General features: G+C 43.7%; 1 protein-coding gene across 1 annotated transcript in view; it reads left to right on the top strand.

The window, feature by feature from the left end:
* lamc1 (laminin, gamma 1) overlaps nt 1-24884 on the top strand; it is a 342939-nt gene that overhangs the window by 270047 nt on the left and 48008 nt on the right. The window contains exons 8-13 of the mRNA XM_038794612.1: nt 6110-6246; nt 7250-7372; nt 7613-7802; nt 12090-12202; nt 21206-21427; nt 24302-24490. Of these exons, the coding sequence (XP_038650540.1) occupies nt 6110-6246; nt 7250-7372; nt 7613-7802; nt 12090-12202; nt 21206-21427; nt 24302-24490 (974 nt within the window). The remainder of the gene's footprint in view (nt 1-6109; nt 6247-7249; nt 7373-7612; nt 7803-12089; nt 12203-21205; nt 21428-24301; nt 24491-24884) is intronic.

Below are 24884 nucleotides of genomic sequence, written 5' to 3'. Positions count from 1 at the left end.
GGTGATGCACCAGTATGCAGCCAACTGGGAGATGCCACAGAGGTCTGCACTGATTAGGTCACAGAAGTCTGACCATATGCCTGGAGAGGCACTGTCTCCTTTGGCAGACAGTTCTATGGCTCTTTGACTCCCTGTAGATCCTGTGTTGAGGATAGTGTTTCCTTCCGCCTTATGGCCTAGCCCTTCCCATCTGACACTCTGCCATTCCTATGCAAGCTGCTGCATGTAATGGCCTCAATTTGTGAGAGTGCAGCCTCCTTTTCAGGCTTTCCCCTTCCTGGTGCACAAACAACCGTACTCATTTATCCGATGATCATGCAATGTCAGGAGGGTGACGACCACCTGAGCTGCCAGAGTTCTTAATGCTGGCAACTTCCCTCTCCTGTGACAGACTGCTGCAATTTTATCTTCAAATGTTTACGCCCTTTAAGCTTTATAAACCATTTTTACTGTCCTTTTTAAAATCTTTCCGCTTCCATGACTTGCCCCAGATGTGATCCATGTCTCCATGTAGCTGACCTGATTCTAAACGCTGCGCCGATTCCAAAAAGTTTGAAAAGTTGTGATAGGTAGGCTGTTAATAAGCCCGCACCGATGTTAATTGGTGTGGGAGAGTTTGGAGGCACAGGGGAGTTTGGAGGCCCATGCTCTCTCCCCTGTCTTCGAGAAAGTCAGGGAGAGTGGAAATGGAGCTGGAACTTCCAACCATGCAACATAGCCATTTTCTTTTTGTCTGCCCCTGCTCACCTCTGTTTTGACCTGATTGGAGTTGGGAATATCCAGACCCTAATATTCTCCTGATCTTCGTGCGTTTTACCTTGCACACATCTTATAATAAGCAATCGGGGAATCTGACTGGAACAATGTTTCTGTATTTAGCTTTTTGTCAAAGTTGTATGACTTCCCTGCAGGCCACTGTTATTTCCCACTCTGTCACTAACAATATCTTCCTCTCAAAAAAACCTCTCAAATCAAATTGTTTCAGCAGAATTCAGCAAACTCTAATTTTTGAAACGACATTGTTAACTTTCATCTGTGGCATAGTGTGACATCCTGTAACAAAGTGCACAACTTTATACCTCTTTATTTGGAGTGGCCTGCTGCCTAGTTTACAGTAGTTTTGCAGTAAATAACGGCTGTTGTTGAATGCAAGAACATTGCATGCTGTATTTAATTCCATACTGGAAGATTTTAATTAATGTTTTAGTCGCTCAGCTATAAAATCCTATGGAATACCACACTGATCTGTGAAATCTCTCCACTGTCACATGAATATTCAAATCTTATATTGCCCTACCTCAAAACACTTGGAGACATGCCCTCATTTCCATTCAGAAGGGTTGATACAGTATTTATCTTTGGAGCTTCGGTGGCTTCCTTTAATGAATTGCCATTTACATGAGAAATTCATCCAATTTAGGAGTATGTTTTGATCATCTGTTGAACTAATCCATTTGCAGGCCAGCAGCTTAAGGGGTAGTATGTACTTCTTCCTTGATGAAACAAAGCTACCGAATCTATCAACAGCAAGACAAAACTCTCCTTGGTTAAGGCATTAATAATTAAGTGTCCGTAAGCTGAGCTGTGTTTCTGGTTTTGCCTGAACATCCATTTTGAAATCCTCTGGAGCAAAGGGCATTTGTTTCAGTGGTGGCTGAAGACGTATACTGGAGGTTTCCAGTAATAAATAAAGGGGTTTATTGATAACTGGCAAAAGCAGTTAGATAACGAGCACAGAACACTATAGAACAGGTCTTTACACTTCAGCTTCCTCGTCCACACTGCCCAGACTCCCGTGCAAACTCTCCATTGGCTGGGATTTGTACACTCCTGCACAATTGGCCCCGAGCTGGTCACATGTTCCATGGAGCATTCCTCCTTGAAGTGGCCATGATACCATATCCCTCCCACCTTATGTCCCTTAAAACACACCTGCAAAACCACGTACAAAAGTTTCAATGGTTAATGGGGACAATAAAGGAAAGAGTCCATCAAAAGATCAATCGGTCCGGAGACCTCCGGATACTCGTTGCCTCCGTAGCCCACCCACAGGCTCGGGACTCTTTTGGATAATCAAGAGTAAACAGTCAATGCTGCCTCAGGAGGAACCACTTTGATAGGTGATTCTGCCACCACTGGTACCACCACCTCACTGGCCTTGACATTCACAGAAGGTTGAACAAACGCAGGAGTCCCTGGCTCCCCTTGGCTGGACAGAGTTACAGGCATATTCACAATGCTCACTGGACTTGTCAATTCAATGTCGGGGGTCGCCAACCTCAGGTGGTTGATGTACTTTTTGGTGCTCTTCCCATTAACATCAACCGCATAAGACACCAGCCCTGACTGGGCCGCAACCTGCACTTCTAACCATGGCCAACTGGCAGAAAAACGGTGGACCAAAGCGGGACCTCCCACACAGAACACCCTGTCCCCTCTCTGTTCTGACCATTGACTCTTCCAGAAGGCCTGACCTACCTCCATTCTCCCCATCAAATTTGGAAGTACAAGATCCAATCGGGTTCTCAGCCGCCGGCCCCTGACGGCTCAGCTGGTGTGACACCTGTGGTTGAATGAGGGATTGAGTTGTACAATAAAAAATTATCCAACCTCTGACAAAGTGGTTTATTGGATTGCATTTTCATGACATTCTTGAGTTTTAGTGGCCCTCTCAGCCAGACCGTTCGCTGGTGGGAGGGGGCTGACCTAGTGTGTAATAGGCTATTTGCTCTCTCAAAACGCTATAATCATCGCCTGTGAATGGAGTGCCATTGACCAAAGCAATTGATTCAAAAGCCCATGAATGGCAAAAATTCGGTGCAACATAGCTACCATGGCCGCCGAGATAGTGGTCTCCACCTCTTGAACTGATAACCACTTCGCGTGGCCATCTACCAGCACCAAAAAATATTGCCACGGAATGGGCCCACATAATCAACATGGACTGTGCATGGGTGACCTGGCCATTCCCAGGGGTGAAGGGCGGCAAAGATGACTGCATTTGGCAAGGTTGGCACTGTTGTACTAATTCTTCGATGGCTTTGGCTGTGCCTGACCACCAGACATAATTACGTGCCCACATTTTCACCTTTGTCTGTCCTGGATGGGCACTGTGTGACTCTTGAAGGAAGGGCCCCCTGGCCTGAGGCGGGACGTCCACCCATGATCTCCAGAGAATCATGTCATCTTCACATGTCAACTTGTCTTAAAGAGTGAAGTAGGATTTCAGCTGTTCAGACGTCTTGTAACCCCAGCCAGACTGTATCATTAGTTTAGGGTCTCTTTAGTTCCATCTGTGGATGTGCCCTGGCGACACTGGCTAGATGTTTAGGGCTAGAATGATCTCCTGGGGTACCAGTGGTGGCGGAATACTCTTAGATAGGGGCAAGCGATTTAGGTAGGGGCAAGCGATTTAACACATCCATATTAGCAATTGCATCTCAGACTTGTGCTGAAAAGCATAGTTGCAAGCCACCAACTGCAGGGCCCAATGCTGCACCCTCGCTCAGTCTATGGGCGGTGTGGTCATTTCTTCCCTTAACAGACCCAGTAATGGCTTGTGGTCAATCACGCTGTTGAACCCTCGCCCATACACATATTGGTGGAATTTCTTCACAGCGGATATAACCGGCAAGGTGGCACAGTGGTTAGCACTGCTGCCTTACCGTGCCAGAGACTCTGGTTCGATTCCAGCTTTGGGTGACTGCCTGTGTGGGATTTTACACTTTCTCCCCGTGCCTGCATGGGTTTCCTCTGGATGCTACAATTTCCACCCAAACTCCAAAGATGTGCAGTTAAGTTGATTGGGCGTGTTTAATTGCCCCTTAGTGTTCAATGCGCTGGGACATCTCAAATGGGCCTTGACCTTTTCAAGACTGTCACATCAACGCAAATTCCTAGGCACCTCACTTCTGAGACCTGAAAGGTATATTTTTCACAGGATCCTTGCTTCTTTAATACTTCCCCTAGGCTGGCCATGTGTTTTTTCTGGTGTAGTGCCAGTAACTAGTACATTATCAAGGTAAACCATCACCATGGGAATTCCCGAGAGGAGATTTTCCATTATGTGCTGGAAGGTGGTGGCAGCCTGGTATACAGGAAGATACCTTTATGGGTATTGATTGTAGCAAACTTCTGAGAGTCTCTATCCAACTCTAGTTGCAGGTAGGCATGACTGAAGTCCAATTTTGAATAGGTTAGCCCCCTCACCCCACTGGAGATATAGAGGTCTTCAATTTGGGGAGTCGGATACTGACCGACCTGGGCAGCTTGGTTTATGGCCAGTTTATAGTCCCCACAAATCCTTCTTGACTGATCAAGTTTAAGGGCAGGAACTATCGGCACCCACTCTGAAAACTGAACTGGCTTGATTATACCCAGCTCTTCCCATCCCTTTATCTCTGCTTCAACTTTCTGATGAAGTGCTAATGACACTGATCTGGCTCTGAAGAACTTGCCTGTCCATACCAGATTGACCAGAGCTTTTGCATCTTTAACCTGGTCCAATTTTTTGTGGAAGGTGTCTTTCTACCTCAGCGTCCTGGAGAATGCTGTCAGATATTTTGAAAATTTCCAGTCGGTTCACCCTAACCCTCTATAACCAGTCTCTTCTCAGTAGACTTGATCTTTGTCCTTCCAGGACAACAAAGGGCATATTGACTTCCTGCCCTCTGTAGGCTACTAGAGCCTTGACTGTTCAGAGGAGTTTCAAAATATTGAAAGCTTGGCTGCAGTACCATTCAAGCTTAAAGGCTGTGTTCCTGCGTGCGGATATCAAAGGTCTACTCACCCACCACACTCACCGAAGCCCCAGTGCTGACTTCCATTTTAAGGGATCTACCATTTACTCGTAAGACGATTTCAATCAGAGACATCTTATTCAATTGGATTGCATTCAACCGATATGTTGCATGCTCCTCTTCACCAACGTCACTCAGAAAGAGATTATGTGGTCATTATCATATTGCTGTTTGCAAGATCCTGTTATGCTTAAATTGGCAGCCACAGTACTGCATTTCAAAAAGTACACAATTGGTTCTAAAGTACTTTAGGACCTTCTAGGGTGGCATGGTGGTATACTGGTTAGCGCTGCTGCCTAAAGCGCTGAGGAACCGCGTTCGATCCCGGCCCTGTGTTACTGTCCGAGTGCAATTTGCACATTCTCTCCGTGTCTGTGTGGGTTTCACCCACACGACCCAAAGATGTGCAGGCCACACTAAATTGCCCCTTAATTGGAAAAAAATAATTGGGTATCTTAAATTGTTTATTAAAGCAAAAAAAAAACTTTAGGACCTTCTGAAGTCATGGAGAGCGTTGTGTAAATACAGATCTTTTTCTTTTTGGCATCATTTGATATAACAAGAACTGAGTTTGTTCTATACAACTAACATTCCACCAGAGGAAAGTATTCATTTAATCTCTCGTCTCATTTGATGCTGATGAATTTTAAACCTGTTTCCTCTAGTTTTGTGGCCATTGTCCAAGTCAAATAGCTCACACACACCAGCAGCTATGTCTCTCAACATTTTTAAAGGTCTGGATTATGTCTCGCTGTAGTTATCTTCTCTAAAATGAAAATCTGTTCAGCTCTATCAGTTTCTTCATAACTGAGGCTTCATATCATTTGTTCATTTTTGTCATTCTCCCTGAAGTCCCTCCCACAGCTTCAGTGTTGCTTTGGGTTCTAGGTCAGCTTTGCAATCTGGGCTGTGCAACTGCAGTTGAAAGGTTCACTTTCAGTACTCCATGTAAATGCTGTGACGTGGCCCAGAATATAGAACCTTTCACTTGCTAAGTTGTAACTCAAAATAATTTCAGAAGTCATTGTCTTCTGTCAACTTCATTCAGTAGTAATCAAAACAATTGATTAGAAATTTTAATTGGGTACTGCTAAATTGTATTAGCTGAGGATACTATTATTTGCTTAGATAGTTTGTTGATTGAGGTTTGTTTTAATTGAAAGCAAACAATCGTACACAGATTATTTTATTTCTGCATTTTATACAGAAGAATTTAGTAACTTAGTAATAAGTTTCTTATCAACAAGTTAGTTTGAAATGTTATCAGTTAGTATATTCATAACAAAATATTCTTTCCTTTTTCTATTTAGATGCAAGCCAGGATTTTTCAACCTGGATCACCAGAACCCCCATGGCTGCACAGCCTGTTTCTGCTTTGGCCATTCATCTGTTTGTAGTAAAGCAGAGGGCTACAACATGGAGAGGATCACATCAAGCTTTAGCACAGGTATTGCTGAGATTTTCTAATGTACTCACCTCCATATTCCTAGCTCTGGCCATGTACTTACGTGACTTGCTATTGCGGAGCTTGATGAAGACTTGACAAGTATCATGAATTTCAGCTCAGCTTCCAGTACAAACTTTGTTGCATGAACAGATAATTAAGCTCTCAATCGTAAAATATGTATTTTGCGTACATGGAAACGTAGTTTAGACTAGAAAATGAGTTACTTTTGATCTGTTGACTGACTCCTTTCGTTCCAGTGGAACATGTCCAACTTGCACTGTCACTCGATCTTGAACTCTATCCCTGTTCTCAATCCTCTGAAGGACATATTAGAACACCTAATAGATTGCATTTGATCTCCAAAAGTAATCAAAAACCCTGCAGGATATAATCCATTGTTTACCCTGACCAGTTCTTTTCTGATAGATGCATCCCTGGGGTCCAAACAGACTTTTTTCAATGAGTTCTATACCATACTTGTCTGTATCTTTACTGTAACTAAACCCGTTGGAAGACATTTATTAAGCTGTATCTTAAAGGAGTTCATTTTCACAGGAATCATTAACTTTGGGCACTCCTTTCATGTCTGCTGATGTATGGATGGTCAGTTGCCCTGCTGTACCTTCTAATTGCTATAGTTATGTTTGTTACGGTTGTGGGAGCTTATAGAAAGCTGTGCTACCGACTTGCTGGATATTACTTCTTCTCTTTCACTTTGGGGTGGGGGAATATTTCTGCTGAACTCTGTGTTCCTAACCCCTTTTACTAATTATGTAACAAAGCTATTGTAAATGATCAGACTCTCACGTGGATACTGTACTTTATGATCCTGTTGATCTGTTTAAAGATCTGTGTTGTACTGCCAAGTAAACATGTAGTGAAACCGAGCATAGTTCCTGCATAACGGCATTGAATGAAGCAGTGATAATAGGCCAGGCCAATATGTCACTCTGCTTCTAGTATGGTGTGAAGAGTTTGTTTACTTTTCTGTTTGGATATGCAGGTGATGACGGATGGCGGGCTGAACAGCGAGACGGTACTGAGGTCCTGCTTCAGTGGTCCCCAGTGAGCGGTGACATCTCTGTGGTCTCTAACGATTATTTTCCTGTTTACTACATTGCTCCTGGTATGTAAATTCAGTGATTGCACGATATGTTATCTTGTTCCAAAGCAAATGAGCACAACTGATGTGACAGCTGTTGCTTCATAATGCAGAGCAAATAGAAAATTTATTGAGATGATGTCTAAGGTTGAAGAACTATAACCATCAGAGATTATATAAATTACTCGTTTTTTTTATTAAAAGTAACAACAATGTAGATCCTTGCAGACCTAATCATTGTTTTTCCTTGTGTTCTTTATACAGCAAATCTCTTGGGGAATCAACTGATGAGCTATGGTCAGAACCTGTCTTTCAGTTTCTACGTGGACAAGAGAGACACCCGTTTATCAGCCGAGGATCTAGTGCTGGAAGGAGCAGACCTGAGAGTAACAGTTCCACTGATAGCTCAGGGAAACCAATATCCCACAGAAAGCCCACAGACCTATGTCTTCAGGTAAAATGAGATCATGTATATAGTCATTAAAATTGGAATCAATGATCGTATCTTAATTATCGATTGATTAACACATTGGAGAACTGGGCTGAATAAAGAACATTAATTCAGAGGAGATGTGAAAAAGCAAAAGAGAAGCAAAGAGAGTGTTACGAAAAAAGACAGGTGGCTGCCATAAAAGGGAATCCCCAAGTCTTCCATAGGCAAATAAATAAAAGGGGATAAAGGAAGGAGTAGGACTGATCAGGGATCAAAAAAGGGATTATCTGAGGTATTGAATGAATACCTTGCATCTTCCTTTACCAAGGAGGAATATGCTATCAGGGCCACAGTAAAATAAGTGGTAATTAATATACCAAAAAGATTTCAAATTGATGAGGATATATTAGATATGGTACCTATACTTAAAAGTTGATAAAGCACCAGTACTGGATGAGATACATCCAAAGGTACTGAGGGAAGTGAGAGTAGAAATTGTAGAAGCGTGAAATATAATTTTCCCGTTTTCCTTAGATTCAGGTGGTAACTGGAGAAGTGCAAATGTTACATACTTGTTCAAAAAAGGGTGTAAAGATAAGGCCAGCATTAACGGACCTATCAGTTTGAATTTGGTGATGGGGGATCTTCTGGAAACAATAATTTGGGGCAAAATTAATAGTCACAAGGACAAATGCAAATTCATTAAGAAAAGCCAGCACAGATTTGTTAAGGGTCAATCGTGTTCAATCAATTTTCTGGAGCTTTTTGAAGAGGAGACAAAGATGATTAATAAGAGTAATGCTGTTGATGTGGTGTACATGGAATTTCATAAAGCATTTGATAGAGTACTGGAAAACAGTCTTGTGAGCAAAGTTATAGCTCATGGAATAAAAAGGACAGTAACAGCATGGACACAAAATTGGCTGAGTAACAGGAAACAGAGTGCGGGTTAATGTATGTGCTTCAGGTTGGTGGAAGGTTTGTCGTGGAGTTTTACTCTTCTTGATGACCTCGACCTTGGTGTGCAGGGCACAATTTCAAAATTTGGAAGCATTGTGAACTGTGAAGGGGAGAGTATAGAACTTCGAAAGGACAGAGACAAGTTGGAAGAATGGGTGGACAAGTGACAGATGAAATTCAGTGCAGAGAAATGTGAAGGAACTCATTTTGGTAGGAAGAACATGGAGAAACAATACAAAGTAAAGGGTACAACTCTTTTTTAAAAATAATTTTTATTAAGATTTTCACAAAATATTAATAACAAAACACCCATGGTAAAGAACAACAACCACCCAACTACAAAAGCAACTACAAAAACAAAAAAAAAGCAAACAACAAAAAGGAAAGAGATAACACCCACCACATCCAACAAACCCATGTACCCAATTCTCCCTCCCACCGAACCAAACCCCCACCCCGGGTTGCTGCTGCTGCCGGCCTGTTTCCATACCGTTCCGCCAGGAAGTCCAGGAAAGGCTGCCATCGCCTAAAGAACTCCTGTACTGATCCCCTCAGGGCAAATTTCACCTTCTCCAATTTGATGAATCCCACCATATCATTGATCCAGGCCTCCACGCTTGGGGGCCTCGCATCCTTCCATTGTAGCAAGATCCTCCGCCGGGCTACTAGGGACGCAAAGGCCAGAACACCGGTGTGATGATATGATCTGCATACTCGTCTGCCATTGGGCCAGAACGTCGGCTTACCATTGGCCCTGGTCGGTCATGTGCCTCTCGACCGATTGGCCGAGAGGCTGAGTTAACCACGCCTCTATCAACGAGGTATAAATGCTCAGAAGCCTGACGATCGTCCCTTTCCACTGTATACGATCGCCAGGCTGTGTTCTAGTTAATTAAAGCCTGACTTTGGTAAATCACTCGCCTCACGTGCAATCGATGGTGCATCAACCGGCCTCTTTCGCCTCCTGCACTCCCGGCTCCACTGCAACCCCAAAAATTGCAAGTCCCCAGCCTGGATTAACCCTGGATCCCACCACCCTCGACACCGTTCTTGTTACCCCCTTCCAAAACTCCCCCAGCGCTGGGCATGCCGAAAACATATGGGCATGGTTCGCTGGGCTCCCCGAGCACCTAGCACACCTGTCTTCGCCCCCGAAAAACCTACTCATCCTCGTCCCAGTCATGTGGGTCCTATGCAGCACCTTGAACTGTATGAGGCTAAGCCTCGCACAGGAAGAGGAGGAATTCACTCTCTCCAGGGCATCCGCCCACGTCCCCTCCTCAATCTCCTCACCCAGCTCCTCTTCCCATTTACCCTTCAGTTCCTCCACCGAGGCCTCGTCTACCTCCGGCATTACCCGGTATATATCCGAAATCGTCTCTCCTCCAACCCCCGAGAGCACCCTGTCCCGTACCCCACGTGGGGGCAACAAGGGGAACCCCTCCACCTGCCGCCTGGCAAACGCCATAACCTGCATGTACCAAAACATGTTCCCCGGGGGGAGCCCAAACATCCCCTCTAACCCCCCCAAGCTCGCGAGCCTCCCCTCCACAAACAGGTCCCTCAACCTCCTAACCCCTACCCTGTGCCAGCCCAGAAATCTGCCATCAATGCTCCCTGGAACAAACCGATGGTTCCCCTGTATCGGGGCCTCCATCGAGCCCCTCACTTCTCCCCTATGCCGTCTCCATTACCCCCAAATTTTGAGGGTAGCCGCCACCACTGGGCTCGTGGTATACCTCGCTGGAGGGAGCGGCGACGGCGCCGTTACTAGCGCCTCCAAGCTCGTGTCCACACAGGACGCCATCTCCATCCTCTTCCATGCTGCCCCTTCCCCGTCCATTACCCACTTACGCACCATCGCTGCGTTAGCAGCCCAATTGTACCCACAGAGGTTGGGCAGCGCCAGCCCCCCCCCCCCCCCCCCCCCCCCCCAATCCCTGCCCCGTTCCAAGAACACCCTTCTCACCCTCTGAGTCCCATGCGCCCACACAAATCCCGTAATACTCCTGTTAACTCTCCTAAAAAAGGCCTTCGGGAAGGGTACAACTCTTAACGAGAGTGCAGAGGTGGGGGGACCTTGATGTATATGTGCATAAGTTATCGAATGTCATAGGGCAGGTTGTGGGGCTGTTAATAAGCTATACCGCGTCCTGGGCTTTACTCTAGGGGCTTAGAGTACAAGAGCAGGGAGATTATGTTGAACTTGCATAAGACACTATTTTGATCTCAACTGGAGCAGTGCAACTAGTTATGGGAAGATCTTTCAGAAAGATCTGAACACATGGAAGAGAATAAAGAAAAGATTCACAAAAATGGTTCCAGGAATGGGGAACTTCAGCTTTGAAGAGGTTGGAGATGTGATTATCGTGTTCAATTACATAGACTCATTCTGGGCTCCAGGCTTTGAGAGAGCCCAAATATAAATATGTTCACTGTATTCTGGGAACTTATTAATGGCAAATGGAATTTTAGACAGTGTGCTAGAGACTCTAACTTGTTTTAGACAGACAACATCCAATCAATTGGATGATTCCCCCCCCCCCATTTGACGTAAGTGTTTAAATCACTGGGGATGGTTCTGTCAGTTTTGCCCTGTTGGTTACTCTGAAAGAGTTACAAGGCAAAAAAGCATCTCCAGCTTCAGAGTAACTATTTTAAAGACCCCCACACGAGGATCCCTTCCCCCTAGGCCATTTCAAAAGAAGTAGTAAAGTACATCACTTTTGTTTTGCAGCAATGCAGAATCTGTATCGTAATTACAGTTTAAGGCAACTGTCTATGCTTCAAACAATTGATTGGATGTTATCTAAAACTACCTTGAGTAGTTATTTCACACTAGTTTAATTGTAGTGTATATTTATGCCCACAGTGTTCCATGTTGTTCCCAGACTACATTGAGGTGGTTGTTTCACACTATCTTCAAACAGATTGCTTAAATATGCATGCATGGAGTCCCATGTTGCTTGAACAGTGTGAAACCGTATGCTGCTCACAAAGCAGGAGCCATTGTCTCTATTATAATAGCAGGATCAAAGCAGTCATCTGCTTTGACTGAGTTGAAAGCCAGGTCTCAGAGGTGAAAACCTGTTGGTGTTGTGGACGGAACCTCCCAGTTCCATGAATACAAAGCAATGTCAGTTTAATTAGGAACAAACTTTACTCCCACTCTGCAAGAATCTGCTTTCCTTTGTGCCCTCCAATTCGAATCGCGTTCAAGGCTCTGTTAAATACCCAAAGTCGATCTTACGTTTTGAGCTAAATTTGAAATAACTACTCCTTATACTTTTACTTGAAAGTACTTTTGTAAATAAATGTTTCTAATCGTCCACTTTATTTTGTTGGCAGACTTCATGAAGTAACAAGTTATCCCTGGAGGCCACAGCTTTCCGCTTTTGAATTTCAGAAACTTCTCCACAATTTGACAGCTATCAAAATTCGAGGCACGTACAGCGAGCATAGTAAGTGTCCTCTGACCAAACTGTGCACTTGAGATTCACGGGAGTTTAGAAGAATGAGAGGGGTTTCGATGAAATGTGTAAGATGCTCACAGGGCTGGACAGATTGAATGCAGGGGTGATGTTCCCTCTGGCCGGGGTTCGAGAACAAGGGGTCACAGTCTCAGGATATGGAGTAGGACATTTAGGACTGAGATGAGGAGGAATTTGTTCACTGAGGATTGTGAACCTGTGGCATTCTCTACTACATGCGGCTGTGGAGGACCAGTCACAATGTATTTTAAGAAAGAAATCGATACATTTCTAGACCAGTGCTTCAAATTTTTTTCAGGAACAGCACACTTCAATGAGATAAACTATTCCACAGCACACCCATTTTTCCCGCTGAATCGATTGCTCATTACATCACATTTACTGCGGTTACAGTCTTAGTAGAGAGGTTTGCAGCAAACAATTGAAATTCAACAGATCAGAGAAAAACGCAAAGTTGAGTAAATAGCAAAATACCAGGTTAGTGGGAAACCTGGGGCTGCCGGTGTGCGCAGAGGCTTTTGATCTGGGCGGGAATTGATGAGAGGGCCACCCACTCCACTGACCAGTGCGTGCTCCTGTTTTTTTTCACCGTATGCCAGTGTTGGAAATGCTAGCTCGCAAAGGTATGGTGTTGGAAACTGCAATAGAATGGTCAGAGATCGTCAGATATTCATGTGCTGTAGTCAGCCATTGTCCAAAGACACCAGTTCAAACTTCAGCTTCATTGTGCCATCCAACCGTAGCTCTGCATGTTCGTCCTATTCTTTTTTTAAAATCTTTTTATTGACATTTCTCATATTTATAAACAGTTGTGTATATACACACCACCCCCGGCTTCGGCTGTGCTTTTCTTTTATTTTCCGGACAGAATGGAAAAGAAAAAGTGGGGGGGGGGGGGGGGGGGAGAGAGTGAGAGAGAGACAGCCCCCCTCCCCATCTCTTGTGGTTCCCCCCCACTCCCCCGGGTTGCGCAGTGTTTTGGTACCACCTCTATTTTGGTGGTTGTTTTAATTCTTATTAGCTTACTCCTCGTTGCTGGCCTTGAACAGGTTTTGGAACAGGCCGACACACTGCCCCCACGTGTCCAGCAACCTTCCTCTGACCCTCGGATGCCGTACTTAATCTTCTCCAGGTGGCGAAATTCTGAAAGGTCAGCGAGCCAGTCTGCAGCTGTGGGTGGTGCTGCCGATCGCCAGCCAAGCAAGATTCTCCAGCGCGCGATTAGGGAAGTGAAAGCTAGGGTGCTGGCTCCCTTCCACATGTGTAACTCTGGCTGCTCCAATACCCCGAAGATTGCCACTCTCGGGCATGGCTTCACCCTGACCCCCACAACCTGGGACATTGCCTCGGAAAAGGTTGCCCAGAACCCAGCAAGTTTGGAACAAGCCCAAAACATGTGGGTGTGGTTGGCTGGGCCCCTCTGACACCGTTCACATTTTCCCCCCACCTCCGGGAAGAACCTGCTCATTGGGGTTCTGGTCAGGTGCGCTCTGTGCACCATTTTGAGCTGCATTAGGCTTAGCCTTGCGCAGGCGGAGGTGGAGTTAGCCCTGCTCAGTGCTTCGCTCCAGAGTCCCCACCCTACCTCTGTCCCCAGTTCGTCCTCCCATTTTTGTCTGGTCTCATCCAGTGGAGTCCGGGCTCTGTCCAGTAGCTGTCCGTATATTATCCCACATAGGCCCCCACCCCCTACACGTTGCTTGTGCCTATCAAGTCCTCTAGTAGTGTGGTTTCTGGGGCCCTGGGGTACCTTAGTTGTCTCTTTGCAGAGGAAGTGTTTTATTTGGAGGTGTCTCATTTCCTGTCCTTTTGCTAGTTTCCACTTTCTCATCAGTTCATCTAGTGTCGCCAGTCTGCGGCCTACGTAGAAGTCCCCAACTGTCAGTGTGCCCCCATCCCACCTCCATCTTTTGAAGGTGCTATCCAGCATGGCTGGTGGGAATCTGTGATTGTCGCATATGGGAGCCATGGGGGACATTTTGGTTATCCCGAAGTGTTGTCTCAGCTGGGTCCATGTTCTCAACGTGGCAGCTACCACTGGGCTCGTGGTGTATCCTGTTGAGGAGGATGGGAGCGCTGCTGTTGCCTGGGCCAGGAGGGTTGTTCTTTTACAGGATGCCTCCTCCATTTGTACCCAATCTGTGTTGGGTTCTTGTACCCATCTCCTCATTCTTTCTACCTTTGCTGCCCAGTGGTAGTATTGTAGGTTTGGTAAGGCCAAGCCCCTTTGATTTCTTCCTTTTTTAATGTCCGCTTTTGTGATGAAACGGGACATAGTGAACTAAATGGATCACGTACCCAGCCTGTCTTCCACATCTGTTATGCGGAAGTAGCATTTGAGCTTCTCTTGCAGCATTTTGAACATAAGACTGTGCCTTGACAACTCAGACTGTTACTGACTATGTTAGTGGAAACATCTCGAGTGGCCCCCCTGCCATTGTCACTTGTCAAAGGCCCAGTTTTGACACACAACCTCGAAGTTTGTCTGTGATGGTCAGGATTGTCCCATTCTTCCCCTGTGTTCAGCTTATTCAGAAAGCTCAAAATGTCTGTGAGATATACAGCTCAGCCTACCAGTAATTATCAGATGGTAACTCAGGAAGTTCATTATTGCAAATTCTGTTGGTGTTCTCCGAAGCTCATAAACATGGGAGAGAACCTTTCTCCACGATAACCATCACACCTCGGTGTGTAGTAGTAAACTCTGATGCTTGACCCCCATCTCTGCAAACAAAGTAGTGAACAAACATCATTTCAATGGCCGTGATTTTCAATTCGCAATTTTCACGGCTTGCTCTAATACTGCAGTTAACTCTGGCACTGTTTTGGCTACAAGAGCTTCACAGTGGAGGATACAATGGTTGGTATGAATGTCAAGATTTTTCTCTGTCACTTTACTGACAAATCCTTTGACTTTCACCGTCATTGAGGCTGCTACATCAATACAAATACTACGACATACGGCCCAGGTAAGTTTGTTTTCCTTCAAGAATCTGAGGCTGGATTCTCCGCCCCGTCGCGCCACATTTCTGCCCTGACCTGCCTGTGGGATTCTCCGTTACGCCGGCCGGTCAATGGGGTTTCCCACTGTGGGGCAGCCCCACATCATCGGGAAAGCTCCGGGCTGTCGGCAAAACGGAGAATCATGCCGCCGGAGAATCCAGCCCCAGGTACTCAAAATATTTCCTCGCCAGTCACATGACTCTGCTACTCCTTACAAAACAAAAAGTTCTCCTGAATGGAGTCCCCATCAACATACCAAACGTTGGCCTGCAGCTGACAGTGTCCGCTTATATCGGTGGACTTGTCAATCTGCAAAGCAAAATTCCCACTAGTCGCTAACTTCTCACTGCACCTCCTCAATATCAGCTGACATGTTATCAATTCACTGTTTAATTGTATTGTCAGAGTGGAATTTTGGCAATCTCTTTTACAGCATCATCTCCTAACATCACGCCGATGACTTTTTTTACACAAAGGCCTAATTAATATTTCAGCAATTGTATGGGGCTTCTTTGATTCTGTTGTACACTGAGCCACCAGGTAACTTGTCTCTTGAACATTCTCCTATACCTCCACACACCCCATCAGATCTTGGGTTTGCTTCCATGTTTTGTCCTTTAAAGCACTTGAATTACTGAATGTCTTTGATCATAAGAGAGGGATGTTTTGTCTGCAAATGGTGTTTTAAATTGGTACCATCGCAGCGTTTGCCAATTTCTCTCTGCCTATGAGACATTCAGGTAAAGGTCAAATAGTATCTCCTGTCCATGAAAATCCAACGGCCAGATAACTCTTTGTACTGTCCCTGAACATTTCTTGCCTTTTTTTTCTTGAGGTTCAAATGTTCATCACTGATTGAACAAGAAGAGAAATCGTCTCTTTTAACAACAAACTTCTCCACTTCTTCTTAGACCAGGGGATTAAAAAAAAGATCTGGCAAAGACATTGGAATGCAGGGCAGCCTGCTCCTGATTGGACAATCCCCTGAATCTGAACCACTGGAGGTTCAGGGATTGGTGCCTTGAACGCAACATACCCTATCCAAAGTTGGGGCTCAGACTGCACATCATGGCCTCCGAACCTAGCATTCCCCAACAGAGGTTCCGAGAGAGTGACAAAACGTCACGTCGTGCTTGCACGGTGTGCACACTGATTGAAAGCCACTTCGATGTGCTAATACATCAGGGGGTATGCGGAGAGAGCAAGAGTATACATTGAGATACAGGATTAGGCATGATCTTGTTGAATGGCGAAGCAGGCTTGATAAATTGAATGGCCTACACCTGCTCCAGGTTTCTATGTTTCTATGACACTGTGCATTTGTTCAACCCATAGGAAGTATGATTGTATGAGAAAGGTTGCAGAGGAGATTCACCAGGATGTTGCCTGGCAGAAGCATTTCAGCTATGAAGAGAGGCTGGTTTGGCTGGGGTTGTTCTCCTTGGAGCAGAGAATGCTGAGGGGGGTAAATGATCGAGGTGTACAAAATGATGAGGGACATGGATAGGGTACACAGCAATAAACATTTCCCTTTTTGTAGAGGTGCCAATAACCAGGGGACTTGGATTTAAGGTGAGGGGCAAGAAATTTAGAGTAAATTTGAGGTAAAACGTTTTCACCCAGAGGGTGGTGGGAATCTGGCACTCACTGCCTGAAAGAAGGTAAAGATGGGAACCCCCTACATTTGAGAAGCATTTAGATGAGTACTTGAAACTCCATAGTGTACAAGGCTATGGATCAAGTGCTGAAACTATATATCTGTAATTGGTGGTATGGTATTCATACTGCTCCCCAGGGATAGAAGTAAAATACTCCTACATTTCATGGTGTGTTATGCTGCTTATCAAACCACTTGTAAGTAGATTGTGCTGAATACCAAGTGGCACCTCAGATCCACAGTTAAGATAGTTTGTGGCTATCCTCTTGGGGTGGAGTCAGGAGATGAGCATTGGAGATTGATTGGACTCCAGTATGATATATCTGGTAATGGAAGTTTAGGACCGGTTCACCCTGAGAAGTGGGCTCAGTAATCCAATACCTCAGCATGGGCAGAAAATCGGGGGCTGAGACAAGTTGGTGAAGTTTATGTTCTGGGAAACACAGACACAGGAAACCCAAACCAAGGTCTTCACATTGATATCAGCAGGTGAGGTGCATGGAGGAGCAGCACCGGGCATACCTTGAAATAAGGTGCGAACCTGGTGAAGCTACAACTCCACAGTACATGTACACTGAATCATGAGTCTTACAGCACAACAGGGAGCCTTTCAGCTCTTCACATCTGTGCTAGCTTTTTGAAAGAGCCGAGTTGTTAAGTCACACACCCCAGCTTTTTCTCTGTAAAATTAGTCGTCTTCAGGTAAATGTGCCCAGACACATGCGCTCACCCACTGAAAAATATTACTAGCTTCCAGCTACAATAGCACACCTATCCAGAGAAAATTGAGCATTTGAACTTGTTTGTTTTCAATTTCCTGTTTTAATATTTTACCTTGACCTTTGTTCCTTCATTCTGAATTGAATACATTTTTAGAGTTTCCAAAAGGGGGATGCCCCAAAGAAGTAACTAATCCACTCATTATTGCAGAAAATATTTTCTTTTACCAGTCAAGGACAACCATAATTACTTTGGCAAGACGCTAGAATGACAGCAGAATATTGGCCCATAACTTCGCATTTGGGGAGTACCTCTAAGATGCACCTGGAATTCCATAGAATAGAATACTTCAAATCCCTACAGTTCAGCAGGAGGCCATTTAGCTCATTGAGTCTGCACTAACCCTCTGAAAGAGTACCCTATCCAGGCCCACTTTGGACTTTGGGAGGAAACCGGAGTGCCCAGAGGAATCCACGCAGACACTGGGAGAATGAGAAAACTCCACACAGTCAGTCGCCCAAGGTTTGAATCGAACCTGGGCTCCTGGTGCTGTGAGGCTGCAATGCTAACCACTGTGCCAGCATGCTGCCCCTCGAGGAGGTTCCCACATAAGGGTTTACCCAGCAATTGCCCGGAAGTGCTGACTTCCTCTGGACAATTGTGCTGGACTGGGAACCATCCGACAAAAGCGATTTAAATCGCTAACTTTGATGTACCTGATAGTGACATTTTAATGAACTGTAGGCACAGACACCTGTGGACAGGTAAGTCTCTTTGTATCTCTACTGCTTCTAGCTTCCCCATTTATAAAATACACAGCTTTATCCTTTTTAACCCTAAATAAATTATTCACATTAGCTTATACTGAGATTTATTTGCCAGTGTTGCTCGTTCTGGGTGAGTGTGCTTAACACTCAATTTAGCTCTGTTTCTTGTTCTAAGCTCTGGAGTCGCCAGGTGCCGTTAAGACACCGCCACAAGCTTCAAGGTGAAGTTCAAAGCAATAAAACCGTACACCAATTAGTAAGTCCAAACAACTAGAGTTTATTATAATATAATTATAATAACTACCCATGCACACGCTAAAGGATTAAACTTACTCCTACCGCTAAACAACTAATACTTATCTCAAAGGAACTGCTGGGTCAGGGAACAAGGCCTCTTGCTCTGCTCTGGTCTGCAGACTTCAGATTGTTATCAATTGAAAAGGGGGTCAGGAGTGCCTATTTCTGGTAGCGGTCGTCGTTAGGCACTTACTTGTTGATGGTTGCTGCTCGACGGCTGGAGTAGGAGCCAGGAGACAGGAAACTGAACCATGTGTGGGACCTTTCTTTTATAGGTCCCAGGGGGTCCGCACCCCTTTGGGCGGACACCCTTACCTGCTTGGAATCGATTGGGTCTCTTCCCAATCGATATGTTTGAACCCCCCAATCATAGGGCAGTTCCTCGGTCACTGGGGCGGTTCTTGGGACCTATTGTTTTGGGCTTCTCTGGCGCCACAGGGTCTGGCCTTCCATAGAATGTATCGATTTGTGCTTAACTTGTGTCCATTGTATCTGGGACTCGCCCGGTATTGCCTCATTAGTATGTTAACTGGTTTCTTTTCACAGTGCTGTCTGGTTTCTGCAACAGTCAAAACTGGTTTCTGCAGTCGTCCCACTATACAATCGCCTTGCAAGCTGCTTGCTTTCCAACATGTCCATTTTCCCTGCATTCCTTGCAATCTTCCGTTTTGTGTTGGGCAGTGGCTACACCAGCATTTCTTATTAATTTCATTTGTTAATATTTTTATAATTTTATGCTTCCATCTACTTATACTGCCGCATATCTTTATGTCATTGCCTGGATGTGTGATTTTATATCCCATTATCTAAGTCGTCCATAAATAGTGAATTGTTGAAGCCCCCTCTGGGACTGCATTAGTCATGTTGTGCTAATTAAATTACTTGCCCATTATACCTAGTCTCTTTTCTGCATTAAACCAAAACAATCTCCTAACCAGTCCAATACTTATTCCATGAGCTTCAATTTAGCAATCACTTATGAGGGACTTTACCAAGTGTCTTCTGAAAGTCCTTATACATAACATCTAAATATTCCCCTCTCCATTACTTTAGCCACCTTTTCAAAAAAAAAAATCAATGCAGTTCATCAGGCATGACAAACACACTTTGATTCTCTCTCTGATCAGCTGAAGATTTTCAGTGTGCAATCACATCATCCCTAATTAAAGACAGTAATTTCCCCAACTAAAAATCTTAGGCTCACCGATCCATAACTCCCTAGTTTTCTCCTCAAATCACAGGTGTGAAATTTTCTAATCTAAAGGAATGGTGCCTAGACTGATAGAGTTTTGGAAGATTATAATTAAGGCACTGCAATTTGCTCACCTTCAAAACCCTGGGTTGTAAACCTTGGATTTGTCGTTCTTTTTTGTGCCATAATTTTCATCATTATTTTAATATTGTTTGTGCTGATTTTGGCGAATATCTAACTTAGTTTAAGTTTAGTTTCCTTGTCATGTCCAGTATGCCCTTTCACTGCTGTAAATACTGATGCAAAGTAATTATTTAACATGTCCATTTCCTAATTATTATTCAGAATATCATTATCTATTTTAAGGGTACCACAGTCCTTTTAAACACCCTCTTTTTTCCGACTGTATTTGTAAAAGTATTTTGTGTTAATTTTGATAACTCTTACAAGTTTATTTTCAGTTCCCATACATAGCTCTTGCTACCTGTTTCACCACCCTTTTGCAACTCTTCTACCATTTTCTGAGATTCGTGCAACTGTTTTGCATTCTTTGGCACTTTGTTATTGAGTTTTATGTTGTCCCTTATCAATTTCCTCAATCATGACCTTGTCTTTTGCAAGTAGAGCCCATGCCCTGTTGAGAGGTATAAACTGGTTCTAAATCATAAATTCTTCTTTGAACACCTTATGCTGATCTTCTGTTTTATTCATTAACATATTTGCCCAGTTTATTGCCATCTCTGTCCCATTACATTGAACTCAGCCTTACCTAAGTGGCTGATTTGAGTTTCTTCCTGTCAAACATAACATTGATCTTCAATAATAATAGTCTTTATTGTCACAAGTAGGCTTACATTAACACTGCAATGAAGTTACTGTAAAAAGCCCCTAGTCGCCACATTCCGGCATCTGTTTGGGTACACAGAGGGAGAATTCAGTATGTCCAAATTACCTAACAGCACGTCTTGTCAAATTAAGGAAGATATTAGATGCATTTCCAAGCACCCATAGGTTGTTAACTAAGATCGACATTGCACATTTATTACATCTAGTATGGCTTGCCCTTTTATTGTTTTTTTGGACTGGAAAGTGATCTTCTGCTTTTCTTACACAACCCTGAGTGCGATACATAATTATTTGTATTGCAGTCCGTGTAAATTTAATTCTTAAATAAATAAAACTAAGTGTTAACCTGGTATATGTACATTGCCAACTTTTTTGAATATGATGCATCTTTTCTGCTGGTGTCCAAATATTTGCCAAGTCATTTACCAAGTCCAAGTAATTTTCATAAAGTTTAATGTGTTTGAAATTAACTTCCATTTATTTCACCATAGGTGCTGGACACTTGGATGATGTAACTCTGCTTACTGCTCGTCCTGGCTCTGGATCATCTGCTCAATGGGTAGAGCAATGCACCTGCCCAGCCGCATACCGGGGACAATTCTGTGAACAGTGTGCATTAGGCTACAGGAGGGAAGATCCTCATCGCGGAGCGTTCAGTCCCTGTGTGCCATGTAGCTGCAATGCACATAGTGATACCTGTGATCCTGAAGGTGGTGAGTGACAAGAGCTTAAGATTGAAAAAACTCTGCTTAGATTGGTGTTTTGTGCTCACTGATAAAGCTGAATAAACACATGCTTGGGATAGTTGTTTATTTTAATACATATAATGTTTTGTGTGATTAGTTGTTTATTTTAATACATATAATGTTTTGTGTGATTATATTCTATCTCCCCAACCAGCTCTTATTTTACCTTTCTCTTTTTTTCTATTCTCCCATATTTCTCAACCTCTTTCAATGTGTAATATCACTCTTAGTAGGGAGGCAACCTATATGTGTTGCCAATTTAATTTAAGAATTTATGATGAATTAGAATGGAGTAAATCACCGTGTACATTTTTTTTTTCTCGCTTTGAGTGAATTAAGTTGATTTCAGTCCCAAGTCTGCTTGATTTTGAGAAGTTGCCATGATGCTTTTTGTTCACCTACCTAGATGCCTACCCATAAAAGCACTTGCGGTAATATGCATGCTTCCTGAATCAGAGTACAGTTGGATCATGACAGTATTGTTAGTAGTATGTTCCTTTACCTAAAGAAAAAACGATTTTGACTGACCATTTTGCCTGCCTTTCATGGATATCAATATCTAATGAGAATATTTAAAAATCTGCCTTTTAATATTTGGAAGTTTCCACTTAGCTTCTTTTAAATGATGCTTCAATTTGCAGTTATTGTTGACATTATCACAATCATTTTATCACAACAATTTATTTAAAGTGTGTGATGCCCTGGGAGGGGGTGTCCAGACATCGGTGGGTGTGGGTGGGGGGGTATCTGATCCTGAATTGGTAGTGGGGGGTCCGAACATCATGAGGGTGGGGGTGGATGTAGAGTATGGCGCTCAGTCTGGGTTGCACTGAAGTTAAGGGTTTTTTTCCCCCTTCTAACTCTCACAGCAACTGAGGGTAAAACTGCCAGAACCACCACCTGAGGTTAGCAATTTAAAATCACTATCGGATTGTTCCCAGCCCAGTGCAATTGTCCAGGAGAAGTTAGACCTTCTGGACAATTTCCAGGTAAATCTTGTTGGGAAAACAAAGGCAGTTTTAAGAGATTTCTATTTGTATTGGTAGAAATAAGGTACAGTTTTTGGTGTGTTTAATTTAATGTTTCTGTGCCTGGAAGGTTCAAATCTATAGTTAGATTAATGCTGGACGAAGGTGTTTGTGTGAGTAAGGGTGGATTTCAATTCCAACTGTGATTCTATTATGTTTAGAGAGGGCTATGGCATGAAGAGTAAATAAACCAGTCATGGTTGCTTAGCAGCTGGGGCATTGTAAAATAAAGAAGCTTTTAAGTTTTAATTTAGCTGAATTTGATTGCAGTTGGAACAGAGGAAACTGGGAACCAGAACAGATTACTGTTCCGTAAAGTCAAAGAGAACTGAAAAGACATTGGATGGTGAGAGGCCAGAAAGATATCTGCAGTAGTGCTACGATTTATGGGAAATTACAACAGTTTGGGAGGCATTATTTGAAATAATTGTGGAAATCAGTGGTTGTGTCTCAGACTTTGTAAAAGCCTCAAAGTCAAGGAAGCCTGAAGGGAGAGGTATGAAACTTGAAAGTGCAACCTTGATGGAAGTAGTGGCGGGAAAGCATAACTTAAAAAAATTGAAGGTGTGACTTTTTGAAAGTGGAATTTGAATCCAGAGTTCAGTGAGACAAGGTGGCTCACGGTGTAAGAATCATATGGGTGGGGGTGGGGGGGGGGGGGTTCTGAGGAACGATCCATGGACACTAACATGGGTTCAGAGCGGAGTGCATGTATTTGACCACAGTCATCTTGTGTGCTTAAAAGGGACTTTGTGTGTTAATGAGCCCACTGAAGCTTGAGACATGCTTTGTAATTTTTATTAGTCCTAAAGCCTATGTGTAATTGTTAAGATAAAGGGGGAGTAAAGGAGTATTGTATAATGATCCAACTTTTCATGGTTAATTTTTTTTTCTTGATATTAAAACTAGTTAGCAGTCTTGTGACTCTGTTACTCCACATTTTATACAAATAAAGTAAAAGTTACGGTTTTCGAGCCAGGGTTCCATTCTGGGATCTTCCTTTTCAGTTATAACATCAGCTGGGACCGTAACAGCCCTTACATGGCAACTTCGAAAAGGGATTCCCCAGTGCATCTTTGAGGTACTGTCCTAGTGTTGCGCTAGGGAGTCAGGAAGTTGTGGTCAATTATTTTCACTTCAGTTTAGCTGTGAGCACCCTCATCTATAGCAATGCATGCAGATGAAACCTCAGAAAAAAATGCTGTACCTGATGTTCTTTTTTGGGTTCAAATCCTGGAACTCCTTGGCTATCAGCATTGTGGAAGTACCTTCACTACATGGACTTGAGTGGTTTTAAGAGGTAAGCACCCTCTTGAGGTATAGTAGAGGTGGACTATACATTTTTACCATGCTAGTGTTACCCAGATTCAATGAACTAATTAAAAAGAAGTTGGTTTCTTTAATTCTATGGATCGATAATCCTAAATCTAAACAAACCAAGAGTGTTACTTTTCACAAATGTTCGTTGTTTCAATGCTGCTTTTGCTCTGTAGAGCTCAAGTTGTTATCGATGATGATTTGTCCTATTACAATTTTGGATCACATTTCGGCCAAGACAGTCCAGAAGGCCTTAACATATCTGTAGCTGTTACATGAGTAAAAGTTGACTCTGCATTATTTTACACTTGTTTTGGGATCATTCACACTTGTTTGAAAATTCCCAGGAAAGTCTTACCCAGTGTAGCACTGTACAGTGGGCTGCCACTAGGTGCTTACAAAATAATTATCTTTCAAGGATTGAACAGTTTAATTTCTAGAGACAATATTTGGTATATGAATAGTTAACTGCATTGTCTGTCTGGTCGTTCTACAGGTGAATGCTACTGCAGGGACAACACCGCTGGATCCAACTGTGAGCGGTGTAGGGATGGTTACTATGGTGATCCTACAGTTGGTAGCTCAGAGGACTGTAGTCCATGCCCTTGTCCAAGTGGTTCAAGTTGTGCTGTTGTGCCAAAAACAAGGGATGTAGTGTGTACCAACTGCCCGACAGGAACGACAGGTGAGATTCTCAAAGTTAGTAAATTGGGAATGCAAAGGAAAAGAATCTCGGAAGACTAAATTGAAGCCCTGTGGGGTGTGCCGTCGTTGATGCCATCTGAGTTGGAGTGACTTTTCACAAGAATTACAAGCTGAGATCTTTGAAGATGAAAGCTCGGAACCCTCATGAGGGGAAAGAGTTTCATCGAGATCAGTTGATTTGCAGTGTTTACTGATGTCTCGTGCGTTGTTGAGAAACCTGTGGAATGTGTCTAGGTCTTGATTAATAAGGGGATACGAGGTTACGGGGAGAAGGCAGGAGAATGGGGACAAGAAACATATCAGCCATGATTGCATGGCGGAGCAGACTCTTCTTTTTTTTTAAGAAAATATTTTATTGAGGCATTTATAATACT

The sequence above is a fragment of the Scyliorhinus canicula genome, chromosome 4 (assembly GCF_902713615.1).
Source record: "Scyliorhinus canicula chromosome 4, sScyCan1.1, whole genome shotgun sequence".
In the NCBI taxonomy this organism is placed as follows: domain Eukaryota; kingdom Metazoa; phylum Chordata; class Chondrichthyes; order Carcharhiniformes; family Scyliorhinidae; genus Scyliorhinus; species Scyliorhinus canicula.
The sequence above is the reverse complement of the archived record's forward strand: the minus strand, read 5'-3'. Positions and strand labels throughout refer to the sequence as shown.